Source organism: Carassius auratus, unplaced genomic scaffold, assembly GCF_003368295.1.
Source record: "Carassius auratus strain Wakin unplaced genomic scaffold, ASM336829v1 scaf_tig00003633, whole genome shotgun sequence".
Taxonomy (NCBI): domain Eukaryota; kingdom Metazoa; phylum Chordata; class Actinopteri; order Cypriniformes; family Cyprinidae; genus Carassius; species Carassius auratus.
In genome coordinates this window covers 92,352-108,781 of record NW_020523535.1, presented here as the reverse complement: position 1 = coordinate 108,781, position 16,430 = coordinate 92,352, and the positions used below count along the sequence as shown (strand labels likewise).

General features: G+C 38.4%; 1 protein-coding gene across 4 annotated transcripts in view; it reads right to left on the bottom strand.

The window, feature by feature from the left end:
* The window catches only part of LOC113070258 (transcriptional enhancer factor TEF-5-like), a 37,717-nt gene that overhangs the window by 8,465 nt on the left and 12,822 nt on the right, over positions 1-16,430 (bottom strand). For all 4 annotated transcript variants that reach the window (XM_026243479.1, XM_026243480.1, XM_026243478.1 and 1 more), the window contains exons 2-3: positions 16,013-16,263; positions 2,593-2,657 (exon numbers count right to left, since the gene is read on the bottom strand). In XM_026243479.1, the coding sequence (XP_026099264.1) occupies positions 2,593-2,657; positions 16,013-16,151 (204 nt within the window). In that variant the 5' untranslated portion in view covers positions 16,152-16,263. The remainder of the gene's footprint in view (positions 1-2,592; positions 2,658-16,012; positions 16,264-16,430) is intronic.

Here is a 16,430-nt window from a genome sequence, read left to right as displayed (position 1 = left end):
GTGCATTAAAGGGGTACTCCACCACAAAATAAAAATCTTGTCATTAATCATTTACCCCCATGTCTTTCCAAACCTGTAAAAGCTTTGTTCGTCTTAAGAACACAATTTAAGATAGTTTGGATGAAAACCAGGAGGCTTGTGACTGTCCCATAGACTGCATAGTAAAATACACTGTCAAGGTCCAGAAAAGTATGAAAGACATCTTCAGAATAGTCCATCTGCCATCAGTGATTCAACTGTGATGTTACGAAATGTGACGACCATCATTTTTGTACGAGAAGAAAACAATTAGTCTCCACTGTCTCTCTCATCATCATTGTAGCAACATTTTAGAGAATATGAGCTAACGCAGACTGCTTACGCTCTTCTGTGTCAGCCGCGCCACAAGGATGCGCTGTTTTCTTTCAAATCAATGCATAAATACACAAAGAAAACGTATCCTTGTGGCGTCCAAAATATCTTAAATTGTGTTCCAAAGACAAGAAAGCTTTTATGTGTTAAGAATGACATAGGGATAAGTGATTAATGACAACATTTTCATTTTGGGGTGGATTATCCCTTTAAGTAGGTTTTTTTTTTAAGTTTTTTTTTTTTTACACCTAAAGAATTGAACAGTGTGGGATAATCTCATAATAGCATAAATAAATCTAAAATGCTTTTATACGGAACCCCGCACGTCACTTGTAGGAGAAAAAAAATTAATCCGTGGTGACAGTTTAGCAATCCGTCCCTTCAGTTTATAAACCGTACTCACGAATTCATAAACTGTTCACTTGGTTTAACAAATCGTGCCCACGGATTAACAAACCGTGTCCACGAATTCCCAATCTGTGCGCTCAGATTTTGTAAACCGAACCCTCGGTTTTTGAATACGTACCCACAAATTCATAATCCGTTCGCCCACTTTCGCAATCCGTTCTCTCGGATTTGTAAACTGACACGCATTTGTGGCTCCGCCCCCACCGGCAGATTAATTTCTGTTTATTAAACATTATTTTTCATAGTATCCAATGAGACCATGATTCACAAAATAGTCTTCTTTTTAGCGGTTATTTTACATTAATTACTAATAGGATAATACACAGCCGTCTGTGTTTTATGGCCAAAAAAATAAACGCTAAAAAGAAGAAAATAAGGGTAAAAAGCAATACAAAACAACGAATATGCCGGTTATGTTTTCGTTCCTTTTCTCTTAACTGAATGCAATGTTATTTTTGGCCTAATTATATAATAATAACATTAAGGGCCCTATCTTGCACCCAGCGCAATTGACTTTGTACACCGACGCATGTGTCATTCCTATTTTGCACCCGCGCAAAGCATGCTTTTCCCTCCACAGAAGCATGTAACTAAACTAGTGAATGAACTTGCGCTCCCTGGGCGGTTCAGCGCAAAAAGGAGGCGTGTTCCGGCGCAAACAATCCCTGGTGCTATTTTGCTGTTCCATCAAACAATTGCGCCACTGACCAGAAAAAACCTAGTCTAAAGTCAGTGGTGCGTTGCGTCGGGAAAATAGCAACAGCGCCGAGACCCGCCCACAAAGTTACTTGCGCTTTGCGCTTTGTCACTTGCGTTTCTGATCGTTAAAATAGGGCCCTAACAGTGAGAGATGCATCTAACTCCGGCAGGTGGGGTGGGTGGAGCTTAGTATAATAAAATCACAAAAATAAGTCTTCATGTTAAGAAAGAATTGTACACAAGCATTTCCAAAACTTTCAAAGGTTATTTAAAAATAAAGCAATTCATGAATTATTTTATGACAAAAAATTTTACTGTCTTGTACTCATTTATTTAGCCAACAAATTAAAATTATAAAAATAACTTTCTTTTTATTTTTATTATTATTATATATTATTATACAGGTTATGCATAAGAATCTTTTATCCAAAACAACTTACAAAAGAGGAAAAAATTACTCCAGAGTAAGTCACAATGGCATGTTTATTGTACAATAATAATCAAGTGCTATTATAAGATTATCACCAATTGAACAAGATTTGGATGACATCTTTCTTATTAAATCGTTGTATTCCACCTCGTACTACACTTGATAGAGAATCACTTAAGACACTTTGCTGTAAACCTATTCCACATAATAATATTCAATAAAACTGTATGTAGGAGTTTGCTGCATTAATCCGTGAATATGGTTTACAAATCCGAGAGAACGGATTGGAAATTTGTGGGCACGGTTTGTTAATCTGTGGGCATCGATTTGTTAAACCGAGGGTTTACAGTTTATGAATTTGTGAGTACGGTTTTTAAACTGAGGGGACGAATTGATTTTTTTTTCTCCTACAGGTGACTTCGTACTTTTCCACATTGCAAGATCCACACCAATAGGTGTCATTATAAATTTCAACAAGTGAAACAAAAAGACTTAAAAAAAAATTAACTTGAACAAGCCCAAAAAAAAAAAAAAAAAAAAAAAAAAAAAAAAAAAAGATAGATAGATAGATATAAAAGATTAATGACTGAATCAATTACAGGCATCATAATCGATTCAGATCAGAATATAGTGATAATCTTTGACTTTGATATGACTTCTGTTGTACTCATTCAAACAAGTGCTAACAGAAGCTGTCACATTACCTGTTTTCGAGTGCGGGTTTTTCCAGTCCGCAATTTAATGTATCTCGCTATCAGCTCATTACGACCTGGAAAGGATAAGAAACACAAGATTAGTAAATATGCAAATATACGCATTGCTGACTAACACAAGCAGCTGATTAATAAAGGACTGAGTGGAGTGTCAGTAATAATAATAATAATAATAATAATAATAATAATAATAATAATAATGGCGAAACTAAATATAGATATTAAATATTATTAAATAATTGTGTAAGCATATAACAAATTTCAATTCATTATATATACACATTGTTTTTTTCTGCTGCAGTAGCTCAACTGTTAGAGCATTGCACTCACACCGCAAGGCCTTGAAAATTATGAATATTTTTCTCATCACATGTAAATTCAAACTTTTATACAAAGCTATTGGGAACGAAGACCCATATGCACAGAAAAGCACACGAAATGCTGTAGTGCCTCCACCAGCAATATCACAGTAGGGTGTAAAGCCTCCTATGAGACCATTAGTTTATTAATAGACCATTGAAAGACAAGGCTTGTGACAGAAGAGTCAGGCGATATGGGGGGTGACTTGGCAAAACAGAAAATAAAAAATAGGGCCACCATGTGTCAGGGTGTTGACCACTCAAGCTGTTCTAAGTGGACAAATGTTTTCATACAAAGGGAAATTTATTAAAAGTACAATAAAAAAAAATCAGTTTGTATACAGCCATTAGAATTATGATAAAGAGACGGGAATCAAGGAAGGAGATAAATTGAGGTCAAGAGATAAACAGGATTGCATCACAGTTTATAAAGGGTTGACCTTGTGAACAGCTGTGCAAAGTTTCAAAAGTGTATCTTTCTTGACACCCCCACCCTCCCACTGGCATCCCACTCAATGACAGTCAGACCACCTAAGCCCAATACATGAAACCCTGCTCCCTGACCGCAAGCCATATAGCACCAGGGACTCATATACAACATGTCGCCAGCAAACAACTTGTTTGGACATTGTGAATGTGCAAACAAATGAAGAGATCTCTGATAAGACAACCCAAATATAAATAAAGCACCATGTTTCCTATGTGGTGCTGAAGATGCCAGAATTCAGGAAAAGGATCCACTTCCTGTCACGGTAGATTCTTTGTGGTTATAGACTAATATATTAGACAATTAATAAACCAATTTTTGACTGAGCCAATGGTGATAGTTCGGCCAAATCAGTTACTAAAACAAATATATAGATTGTTAAGATAACCATATATACAACTACCCACATACACATATCCGGTAGATTGTCCAGTTGCTATTTGGGCATTTATATTTATCCTGTATTTAAATATGCTTTTGGAAATTTATATTTCACCATCTAAACTCTCATTCCAGGCCACCAAAAAGGCAGGTAGATCATTTTATCTCTTAATGAGACTAAAATAGTTCTCTGAGGTACAGTAGAGTACAAAAGAGTAACCCCACTTGGTGCCAACCCGTTTTGAGAGTTGAAATGCGGTGAGTGCTTAATACTAAGATGTTACTAGAGTTATCCAATGATTTATCACACCAACCGGAACAGATTAGAGCCTCTCCAATTTAATTTAATTATCTATTACTGATGAAATGACAACATATGTGAATGTCAAAGTGGATTAGCCATTCAGACAGCCTTAATAAGAGAGAAACATCCAGACAGTGATAGACAGAACAAGTGTAAAAGAAAGGGCAAACATCTTCAGCTCAAGACATACAGAGGAGACTCTAAAAAAAAATAGAAATTCTGGCTCATTTTCAGATTTTAAGCAGCCCTGAACTCCTGAACCCCAGCCAAAAGCTTTCAGAGGGCACCTAACCCATAGTCCCCCTTAAAGCTACATGCCCACAAATAGAGTATTTACGACCCTAAAAGAATGACTGCACTTCCTGGGAGGCTTGGAGAGGAGGGAAGGAAGATAAGACTGGAACACTGTATCAGGGAGTATAGAAGAAGTCAGCAGACAGAAGCCCCATTCACACAGCAGGTTGGACCTGGAAAATTGCCGGAACATTGCCGGGTCGCCTTCTGTGTGAATGCAAACCCGTCCCGGGATTGATTCCGAGATTGATCCCGGGTCGGGGACCTTGTAACATTGCCGGGTTGAGTCACGGAACGAGCGCTGTGTGAACAAAAGCCAGAACTAATGACGTAAAGGGTGTGTTGTAGTGATGACGCACCTTTTTTATCACGCACCTTTTTTACTGGGTGTTTTAAAGGCAGATCAACATTCATGACGAAAATATATGTGCAAACTGTAATGAAGCAGAGATCAGTTAGCTCCTCACTTTCCGCGCTGATGCTGAGATCATATGCTAGCTTAAGTTATATTTAACGTGCCTAGTATTTTCGACTCGTACATTACACGTCAAATCCTGATGTCACGTGTCGTTAAGGGACCTTTACGGGTTGTGTGTGAACGCATGCACATATTCCAGCTAATCACTGGCAGTGTGAAAGGAGCAAAAGCTAGCAACACGGGAACAATTGCCAGGACACATTACCCATGTATTTTCTGGAATCGCAGTATGAAATGGGCTAGAGAAAGACAGAAATGAAAGGAGCACTTATTGAAGGATAAGTGGAAAGAGAAAGGGAAACACAGATGTTTCTGGCTTCAGACACACGCATGTAGAGTCATCTATGAAGGATACTTCATGGGTACTTTGCAAGTAGCCCTTTTACCCAAAGTGATTTACAGTACAAGGACATTTTTACAAGGACAATCCCACTGTAGTAACTAGAGGCTCCTTCCTGCAGGTGTCACGATATGCTTTGCTTAAGGACATAATGGTAATACCTCTTGGCTGTCCCTTGTGGGACTCAAACTTGCAACTTTATGATGACTAGCTCAGTTCTAAAGGCAGGGTTGTCCAATCCTGCTATTGAAAGGCCAGAGTCCTGCAGATATACACAACTGCCTTGAAGTTTCTACAAATCCTGAAGACCTTGATTAGGTGGTTCAGGTGTGTTTAATTAGGACTTGAGCTGAACTCTGCAGCACAGCGCCTCTCCAAGAGCAGGACTGGACCTGCATTGTGTCTCTGGCTACATCTACATTAATCTGGATACTGGACTCTCTGTCCACACCAGCATTTTTCAAAAGTGTCTAATCCACACTGAAACATCAGAAAACATAAAATTTGCTTTCTGCGCATGCGTAAAGCCTAACAAAAAGCACACTGTTTGTGATACACACAGAACGTTTTTCTGAAAGGATTATTTTAATTTATGAAAATAACTCATCATTCACTGACGGAACCAGGTCGCACACACTCACGATTGTATGTCTGATCTAAAACACAACTGACCACATGTTTTGCCACAAAAAGCTATCATGAGTATATTTCCATTCATCTTTGCAGGATTATGATGTGAATGTACCAAGTAACTCATCTATAGCAAAAGTGTGAAAGTGCATAGAACATAATGTAACGTGCACAATACCAGTATAACCGCGGATATATTTTGGTATAATATGTGTAACATGACTAAACTTGCGTCATTGTTTTTAAAAGCCTCCGTTTTCACAGTCCACACTACAACACGAAAACAGTGTTCTCAAATGAATCCACTTTGGAGAGTGTTTTCAAAAAGCTTAGTTTTCTGTGACTAAAAACGGCATCTCAGTGTGGATGGAATACGTTCAACGAAAACGTATTAGTGTCGCCATGGCCTCTGTGCCTTTTCCCCTTAACATCCTGCATGTAAAAAATACAAATAAAATTGCTTCCAACTGAAGTCTACCAGACAAAGCCTGCAGTGAAGCAAACCCAGCCATCCAACAAGGGCTCTTTAAAACAATTACCTCAGAGTACAAAAGAGCAAGTCTTTTTGTTTCATTAAGAGCTAAAATTGTCTACCTGACTTTTAGGAAAATTAAAGGCTGATCATTCCACTTACAAAATGCTGAGTAAAAAAAAGGGCCAGTTAAACATCCACTCCGTATCAATGTCTGCATAAATACTTCTGCAGATCTGACTGAGGCTGTGCCAGAGGAAAGTGCTGATTTGCTCCCAGATTCCTCTAAAGTACGTCCAGGAAAAACAGGAGTGAACTGAAAACTGCTTAGTACACATTTATCCCTCCAAAAAAAAAGAAAAAAAAAAGGAAAGAAAAAACCTTTCTTAATGGCTTTGGCCTATCCTCCTTTCCTGAAATCAGAATGGGGAACTTGCGCTCCAGCTGGGAGCCATGGCAAATGAATAGTGTTTGCATATGTTTTTGGGCTATATTGACAAATATGTGAAGATGAGCCCATGCTTTAGCTCTCCTTTCAATTATGTCAGTACTGTTGACATAACCATTTGGAAGTGCTAAAATAATTTCAGGACTGCAGGACATTGTGGACTTGCCCTGTGGGTCACTTGGCAAGAAGACTGTAGAAAGAAGTCAGTGAGGATGATGATTAGCCCCTTGCCTCTATTAGTTTCCCTCTCTTTAATGGATAATTTTTCAACATGACAGATTCCTCCCAAAATTCACCCTGGTTAACCCTCCATTCCACCAGATGTGTAAGTTTGCTGAGCAAAACCACCTGCTTTTTAACAACTCACCCACCACCCACCTGTTAACTTTGGCCCGCAGTTAGAGATTGAAAACGGCTAATCAAAGGAAAACCCAAACCAATGGCCAATCAAAAACAGGTGCCATGCCATTCAAATTAGATTCTCACAGAACTGGTGCCAGTCCTCTCAAGTCATGATTCTCAGACAATACAGCAAGATGTGCTGTATTATGTTCCAGCTAATCGCAAGGAAATGAGAGTAATTCCAAATGTTGTTTTTTTTCTGGATGTTTTCACTGGAGACACTAGACTCTACAGACTTCTCTACAGACAAGCGTCACCTGAATGAAAACTCCACATTTTTGTACTGGTGTTTTTGAATTCAGGTTTTCCCAAACTCCTATACCCATTAACTCCCGAACTTTGTCCAGTTTGTTTATTAATGTTACCTAATTATACACCAATAAATCTTTCTTATTATTTCAATGGCCAATAAAATGGTATTCCTTGGATTTATACTGACACCTGTTGGCACAGAAGAAGCATCTGGAAATGATTTTAAAACTGACACATTATCAGTTATCATTGCCATTACAAAACAACCCTAGACAGACATATTTTTCACCATTAAATGGGTCATATGATGCTGCTAAAAAGTACATTATTTTGTGTATTTGGTGTTATGAAATGTGTTTATGCGGTTTAAGGTAAAAAAAAAACACATTATTTTCCACATACTGTACATTATTGTTTTTCATCTATGCCCCGCCTTCTGAAACGCATAGATTTTCACAAGGCTCATCTATCTGAAAAGCGAGGTGTGCTGTGATTGGCCAGCTATCCAGTGTGTTGTTATTGGCTGAAAGCTTCAAGACTGAGACGGAAATGTTACGCCTCTTAACATATTGTGAAGCCTCATCCGGCCGGAGCGACGAGACAAAAACATAAAACTCATTATAAACGTGATATAAACAGGATTTCTAGTCGTGTTTTCTTATGGAAGGCAAAAACAAAGTAGTACCGCGGCCTTGAGTGAGCGAAGGACGGAGGCTTAGAGTGAGCCGTGGTCTAGAGTGAGCAGTGAGCAGGCTTGAGAACCGTGTGGCAGGTGGATCCTACGAAGGAGCGTACCTTGGTCTTGCAGCAACCACATGTTACGACAACAGGCTGGACGCCGCTTTGCCCATGGTGAAAGCTGATCCGGCAATCCACAGTGCAAAGTTGATGTATTTCCTCAGGTACGCCTTCTTTCTTTGCGTGAACATCTGGGCGGCGTTATGCAAATCTTACCACATAGTGACGTAGACATGTGGGGGCGTGTTAGAACGAGCCGTTTCAGGAGGGCGTGAACGAGTGTTAACTTTTATAAAGAATATCTCTTTGGATTTGAGACTTTAGTCTTTGCAATTTCACAGATCTTTTTTATTCACCAAGAGCACTCCAAAGAGAAAGGACATTTTGAAATCGCATCATATGATCCATTTAAATAACTGATTCCATGACTGAATGTGCCAGATATCACATAAGTGGTGTTAAGCTGCACATATAGGGCCCTATCTTGCACCCAGCGCAATTGACTTTGTACACCGACGCATGTGTCATTCCTATTTTGCACCCGCGCAAAGCGCGCTTTTCCCTCCACAGAAGCACGTCGCTAAACTAGTGAATGAACTTGCGCTCCCTGGGCGGTTCAGCGCAAAAAAGGAGGCGTGTTCCGGTGCAAACAATCCCTGGTGCTATTTTGCTGTTCCATTAAATAATTGCGCCACTGACCAGAAAAAACCTAGTCTAAAGTCAGTGGCGCGTTGCGCGTTGTTCATTATGCTATTTTAAGGGCGCAAGCTTGACCATAATGTATAGCGTGCACAACGCGCATACACTTTGCTCATGTAATCTACACAGATGCAACAGTTATTTTTGCAAATCATAAACTGTTACACTAAAAAAAAATATTAACACATTAGATGACGGAAATCATTGTGGTGTGCCACGAAGATGTGAAAAAATAGGCATAAATCTAGCTTACAAATTATTCAGGCTAATTGTAGTAATTAAGGATCAGACCTGTTTGCCCAATAGTGGCAAGACATAAAGGCTATGTAAGGACATCTGACAAATATGTTTGTCCGTCAAGAACCAGGAAAAAAAATCGATGAAACAATTGTGGCTATTTCCTCCCACGCCTGTTTAACCGACGCAATTTTGGGTTGGTTTCTCCCATCCCCATACAACACAACTTCTCTGTCTTTCACTGCTCTTACAAGAACATCAGTCTCCTGGGCTGTGAACCGCTCCTGGCGTGCGCCTGGTAAATACGCCATAATAATAGCAATCCATAATGGAACTTGCGCACCTGCTTTTAAAGGGAATGTTGGATGACGCTCTGATTGGTTTATTTCACGTTACGCCCAAACCACACCTATGAATAATGAAGCTACTTCAGACCAACCCATTTTAGATTTGCGCCGGGCGCAAGAGCCATTTATCCCGCCGGGAAAATAGCAACAGCGCCGAGACCCACCCACAAAGTTACTTGCGCTTCGCGCTTTGACACTTGCGTTTCAGATCGTTAAAATAGGGCCCATAATCTTAACATTGCATTATAAAACACATTTTTCTACACCATGACTGCGTACATTATCTCATGTGAAAGTACATACTACTAATACATTTAGAACATTTATATTCCTCAGTGCAGATGACAGAAATACAATTTCTACTACAACGTAAAAAAATACTCAGCATTTAAAAAGACTTGCAAATAATATAAGAAGAATGCACTTTCTTCTTTGTGGCCTTTTAATTTATTGTAAAGTGATTTTACCTCAAATTAAAGTGTTACAAATATCTTTAAAGGTAAAGATAAAAAAAATAAAATACTTATTTTTGAAAGTGGACAATAGTTCCTTAGTGCACTTTTAAATACAAAATAGCAGCAAAGTGACAACTATCATATGCAATTCTGTTACGGCATACCTTCGGAACAATAAATGTCACATAGTTACACTCTTTCTAGAACTTTATGCTGGGGAAGAGGATAGAACAGAAACTTGAATTACCTTCTAAAGAAACTGGTACTTTAGGTGCTTACTTGAGATGCATGCAATTATAAGCTTACTATAAGTCACTAGCAATATGTATACATATTTATATAGACGGTTTCAACGGCATCAACACAAACAAACGTTAATGCGCGTGAGCGCTTTTGTGGACCTAACTTAACTTCCGGTAGACTCCAAATAGAATCAATAACAACAGCCAAGTCCCTCTAGAGTAGATATTTTTTGATAACAAACAAAATGTGTTTTTTGTGTGGATCAGGCGGACTTAATGAAAATGCTAATTCATTATTTGCCAGCAGGAGATGTTTTAAAGCATAGACATAAAGCGCGAGAAATAGAGGTTTCCCCAGTAACAGCTGTAAACAAAGCAGAGCTGGTACGCTCACACGCTGCTTTATCAGGCATATAACATGCACGTCTTCTTTCAGAAATACAGCGATATAAAAACACCTGTGCCTCGCTTTGATATTTAAACATAAATGTAAAGAATTATTATTATTAAACGTGCACTACGTTACATAAGGTTACGTTACTCATGTTTATTTAACGAAGCCTTTTTGAAAATCGATCAGTTTTAAAATTGTTGCGAGTCTCCAAAAATAAATAAATGTATGGGAAACACATCCCGCAGCACAGCCACCTGAGCTCAACTTCAGTCTACTCATCACCTTGGCTTTAACTGCGTTTGTAGATGGCACCGCAGCCAGACCGATATACACAACACAGACCGGAAGTTAACATAGGTCCAGGCGCGTGCGCCCGATGAAACCGTCTATAACAACTATGAAGTATGACGTAGATGGGCAAAGGAAATAATTGCAAACAGTATGTGTAAATATTTGTGAGTTCAAACATTTCCGGAAGATCCTGTCTGAGCCACTGGCAATCATGCCGAACATGTTTTGACTCGTTCTGAAACAGATATGAACACACACCAGAATTGCCAAAACATTCGACCTGGAGCATGAGGCAACTGGACAGTTGGTTCATCTCCACTAAGAGAGATCAAAAGTTCAAAAACTTTTTCAAATGATACCATCTCATAATACCACTTCAGGCTTTTATTTATCTGAAGTGAAGAACATCTAAAGATGTACATGTACATCTTTCTCACTAAAATTAAACCCTTCTAACCCTTTGAAACATGGAAGGATACGCCCTGACCTTTGACCTGAAGAGCAAACCTTCACCTTTGACCCTTAAGTCCCTCCAGATCCCTGTAGTCTAAGGCCCAATCCCAATTCTACCCCTTAGCCCTTCCCCTTTCCCCGTTTCACGCATTCACATGAAGGGGTAGGGGTGTCTTGATTCTCTTTTGGTTGGAGGGGTAGGGGTAAGGGGAAGGGCCAGATAGCCCTTCAAACTACGATTTTTCAGTACCACACTTAAAACCAAGGGGTATAAATTTTCTCGGCAACATGGCTGATACAGCGAACAAAAAGTCACATAAATGTAAGCTTTTTTGGCATAAATAAAGATTTTAACAAAAAGTAATCATTTGTTTTATGTTACATTCAATTGTGAGTTCATATTAATGGTCATGTTACTCAAAGAAATGTTTGCAAAAAATCGCCAATATTTGACACAGACTAACAATGTTGAACACCTATAAAATGTCAGAAAAAGTCAAAAGTCAGGCTTGAACCTGCATCATCCACATGAGCACCATGGCACAATGTTCACTAACCACTATGCCACAGTCCAGATATTTCCTATAGTACATTTCCACCCATCTTATGCAAAAGGGCTGTGATTTGTGATTAATCTCACAAATGGAGGAACAGCAGTTCTCTGTGATATCTCCTCAGAGGATCCATCACATCTGAGAAACTTGTGCAACCGAGATGGTCCTAATTCAAAACTTCACTTGAAAACAGACAACCGTAACTATCAACAAGCTCAACAAATAGCTACTACTAACATAAAAGCATGCGTAATGATGAACAGAGCCACAAATTAGCCTAATTCAGAAAAGACCTTGAGATAATTTGCTAAACGCTAGCGTTGATATATAAATTCTCAAACAGCTTTGACACACTGGCGATAAACTAAAACGATTGCAGGTTGAGACTTTAAACAAGAAACTGGCAAGACATCACAGCTGCGGGATGATGACAAATCAAGCTCATTATAGCAACCAGACACTGGATGGGAACATCAAATTGTTTAACCAGTCTTTCCACAGTGCAATGAGAGTGAACTTTATTAGAAAAACTGCTTTCTGTTAGAAGACAGCATGAACAGGTGATGATTAGGACAAAGTAAAACTTGAACTTTGAGTTTCCACAGCATACCTGAGAAAAAAATATTGCTAGAGGAAAGCATTGCGAGCTGCCTACAATACATAGCATATTAAGGCATCATAAATGTGTTCCTGGCATAAAAGACAACCTTTATTTTAGCTTATTTTGTACCATCTATTTCGTATGTAGTCCTAAACTGTTAAAGTTAACTGGAAAATAGACTGTTTATTATTGCCCTCTATTTAGAGCTGCTTTAATTGAATTTTTAAAAACGTTTTTTTTTTTTTTTTTCATTTTTCCATGCCTGGAACACACAAAAAGGCAATCTCAGAAATTTAATTAAACATTGATGATTTAATTAAATATTTGTGTGCTCCAAGTATTATTTGTGATCATTAAAGAACAACAATGTTAACTTAGCATCATGCTAATGCCAAACCGAAATCCCTATGTGGTTGATGTGAGGAACTCTATTCTAGATACTAGTTCATGAGTGCAACCATGAACTTGTTGCTTATGTATATTGTTTTAGATCAGTCACATATAAAGTTCCATGATGGTTACCTTGCTTCACCACAAGCTAACTATGGTTTGTAACAGAGCTAACACAAGATGGTTTAGCAATTTATAACAGGGTTGCCAACTCTCACGCATCTGGTGTGACACTCACGCATGGACTTCAGCGTGAGATTGATGCCGAAAGAGTGAGTGTCACGCCAGATGCATGAGAGTTGGCAACCCTGTTATTACAATTAGGATTCTGATACCAACTAAATGTATGGATAAAAGTTTAGGCCTGTTAATAGTTGAAAAACATTACTTAAAGGTGCCATAGAATGCATTGTTCTCTGATATGTGGCTAAGAGACTAAGATATATATTTAGAGAAATATTATGATATTGTGAGATATTATGATGAACATGATCGCTGTGAGACACTGGCGGAGTGAACGAGACTTGAGAGAGTTGTGAGATCCATTCGTATTGCCAGATCATGCTGTTATAAGCATTTTTGGACTTGTCTTTTCCACTTTTTTTTGACACTTTAGAAAGTTAATAAAGTAGGAAGTTGTAGTTTAGGGTCAGCGATATCTTTATCTTAATTGGAAAATTATTTGAATTCCGTTTTTAGTTTGTTTTAATAGCAACATCTGGGAACACTGCATCGTTGATTCAGCTTTGCAGGTCCGGCTGACCTAGAGGGGCTGGTGTATGTTATGCAAATGTTGGGGACATAAACATTAATGATCCTGACTGTAACGTCACAGTCGGTGTTATGTTGGGATTCGCCTCTTTTTCAGTGGTCTTTCGCACGCAGAAGGTTTACATGCTGAGGAAACAATGGTGTTTGAGGCTCACGGAATGCCATTCCCATGTAAAGAACACTTATGAACCTACTATACCAAGGTAAATACAGTTTTCCATTCTATAGCCCCTTTAAAGCTTCTGCCCCCTGACAGCCAATACATCTGCATGCAACCAATTAATCAGCTTATATTCAGATTGATTGCTCAATTGGACTGAAAAGTCTTCAAATAAACTCCTCAAAAGAACTGACTGAACTTAATGAAAATGAACAATGAATTTACTGCACATAAAAAAAAAAATAACAACAACAAAACATGGTTACTATATTTAAATCATGGTAACCACAAATTAACCACAAAAATAATTTCTACACTAGCCATGGTTTAACCACGGTATTTGCAGTGAAACTGTGGCTATACAAAAGGTAATCAATTAGCCAAAAATACACTTTTACTATAATAAAACCGTGTTTTATTTTTGTAAGGTGTAGACGTAAATAAATTGACCAAAATGAAAAATTAAGCATGTTAACGCTTGAATCTGATTAATTTTCTTAGAGTTAAGCTTACACTGTACACCTTAACATGAGAATAATTATTCACGCCTCACGCCTTATGAACTGTCCAGAAGAGGAGACTGTATATTATTTGAATATTTGCTAAAAAAACCTCTTCTGACATATTTGTCAGCTTTCTTTTTAGAGACAAAAACAGCAATACACACAGTAGCTTTCACAAAATTATCACAGTGGCTTCTAGATTTGGAATACATGTAATGATCATGTAAATGGAAGAGTGAATCAGATTACAATATTTAGGGCTCATATAAACCTAACTTTTAAAATGAGTACATTTAAACATACCTGGTGGGATTAGACTAAAGATTATATGGTGAAATTGAATAGCATATTACGTCTTTTCATCCTTTCATCGTTTACTTTAGTTGACATTTTTTAGACATGGTGAAGATTCCTCAATGAAACTTTACTAAATGTATACAGCAAACTACGAGAGACCAAAAACAACCCAAAAAGTCACTAGGACAATTCTCTCCTGCCTGCATCACATAGCCAGACTATTTTAGTGCTGTCTAGTCAAAGTATACATTGCGGCTGATGAACTTGAGTGCACTTGTGGTGGAAAAGAGATGGGGGGCATATCAGGAGACTCTGTTCGCATTTGGAGATTGACATCAGGGTCCTGGCAGGAGTATCATAACTGGTCTGGGATGGGGCTGTTTGTAAAGAGAGTGTAAGGGGATGATCTTGACGAGAGGGGTACGAGGACACACACAGATGACGGATTGCGCTTCTACAAAAGGACAAAATGCCTGGCTGTTGAAACAAACCTTCTTCATCTGTTGTGAGGGTGATTAGAGCTTGTGTGACAGATGTGGATAGAGTATTATGGCGGACGAAAAGGCCACAGAGTTGTGGAATGTGTGTCCCCTTCAAGCCAAGGGGAAAAACAAAAGAATGTGGGCTGGTCTCTGTAAGCCTTTTCTACAGAGAGGGTCAAAGGTCAAACCACCTCAAATCCAAATGAGCTTATTTGTGTGAGCAATCATTTATCAAATCATGAAGGGTAACAAAATTAGTTGACAAAAGGATTAGGGGTAGGACATTAAGTCGAGTTTATCAATGCTAAATTGTGTAATACTGGCCCAGTCCTTACTAATTACTGGGTGTTCATGCTAATGATTTGCAACAAATAAATAGATTATTTAAAACTTTTAAAATTAACAGGGCTTAAATGCTATAATTTCTTTCAGTTCAATATTCATTCAATTATGTAAAAAAAGAACATTGTTTGATTTCTATAAATCTAGTTGACCTGTTAACAATCATCTACTGACCTCCTTTTAGAAAATGTGTGCTTAGTAGCAGCCAGAAATATCTCTGTACATAAGTAGTAATTTATACACTGTGAAACCCAAACAAACGTGAAACCACTCCTTTAAAGTATCAAGTATTTTAATAACTATCATTATTAAAATCATCATTGAGTCATGTCTCAATGATAAAGAGAAAAATGTCACACGTGATAAAGCAGGAGGCTGACTCCATTTTTTTTTTCTTTTTTTTTTCCCCAATATCAGCACTGCTGCAATAAATAGCTGAGCCATGATTTTTTTTTTTTTTTTTAGGAGTATTTGAAAAACAAAAAAATCTCTCTTATGACTTCTACTCTATTTAGTTTCAATTGCTTTGCCGGCAAGGTCTGACCTGAGCAAAAAGTAAATACATCTAGTGACTCTCGACAGGCATATTCAGCATTTTTAAGACTCACCATACATCTTGCCTTCATCTGAAAGGATGATCTTTCTGCGCCCACAGGGGGGATAAATGGCCAGAGCCTCCTGGAAACTCTGTTCAATGTCAGGGCTCCAGACGCCCTCCGCATCGCCGTCCATTCCGGCCTTATCCATCCCATCCACTCCATCCTCCTGCCCCTCCTCCGGGCTCCCGTTGGTGCTCCACTCGTTGGCTGCAATTGTGGCGGCTCCACCTGGGCCCCTACGTGAGCCCTCACACCCAGGACTAGGAGAAAGATAGAACAAATAACAAATCAATAAATAAATGAATTATCCACATCAGTAAATTAAAATAAATAAATCCCTCACATTGTGTCAAACCAGTGTGGTGCTATTTAAATCGAGAAAAACGAGATTATGATTCTATGTAGAAAATTCCACCAGTCAGAAGCT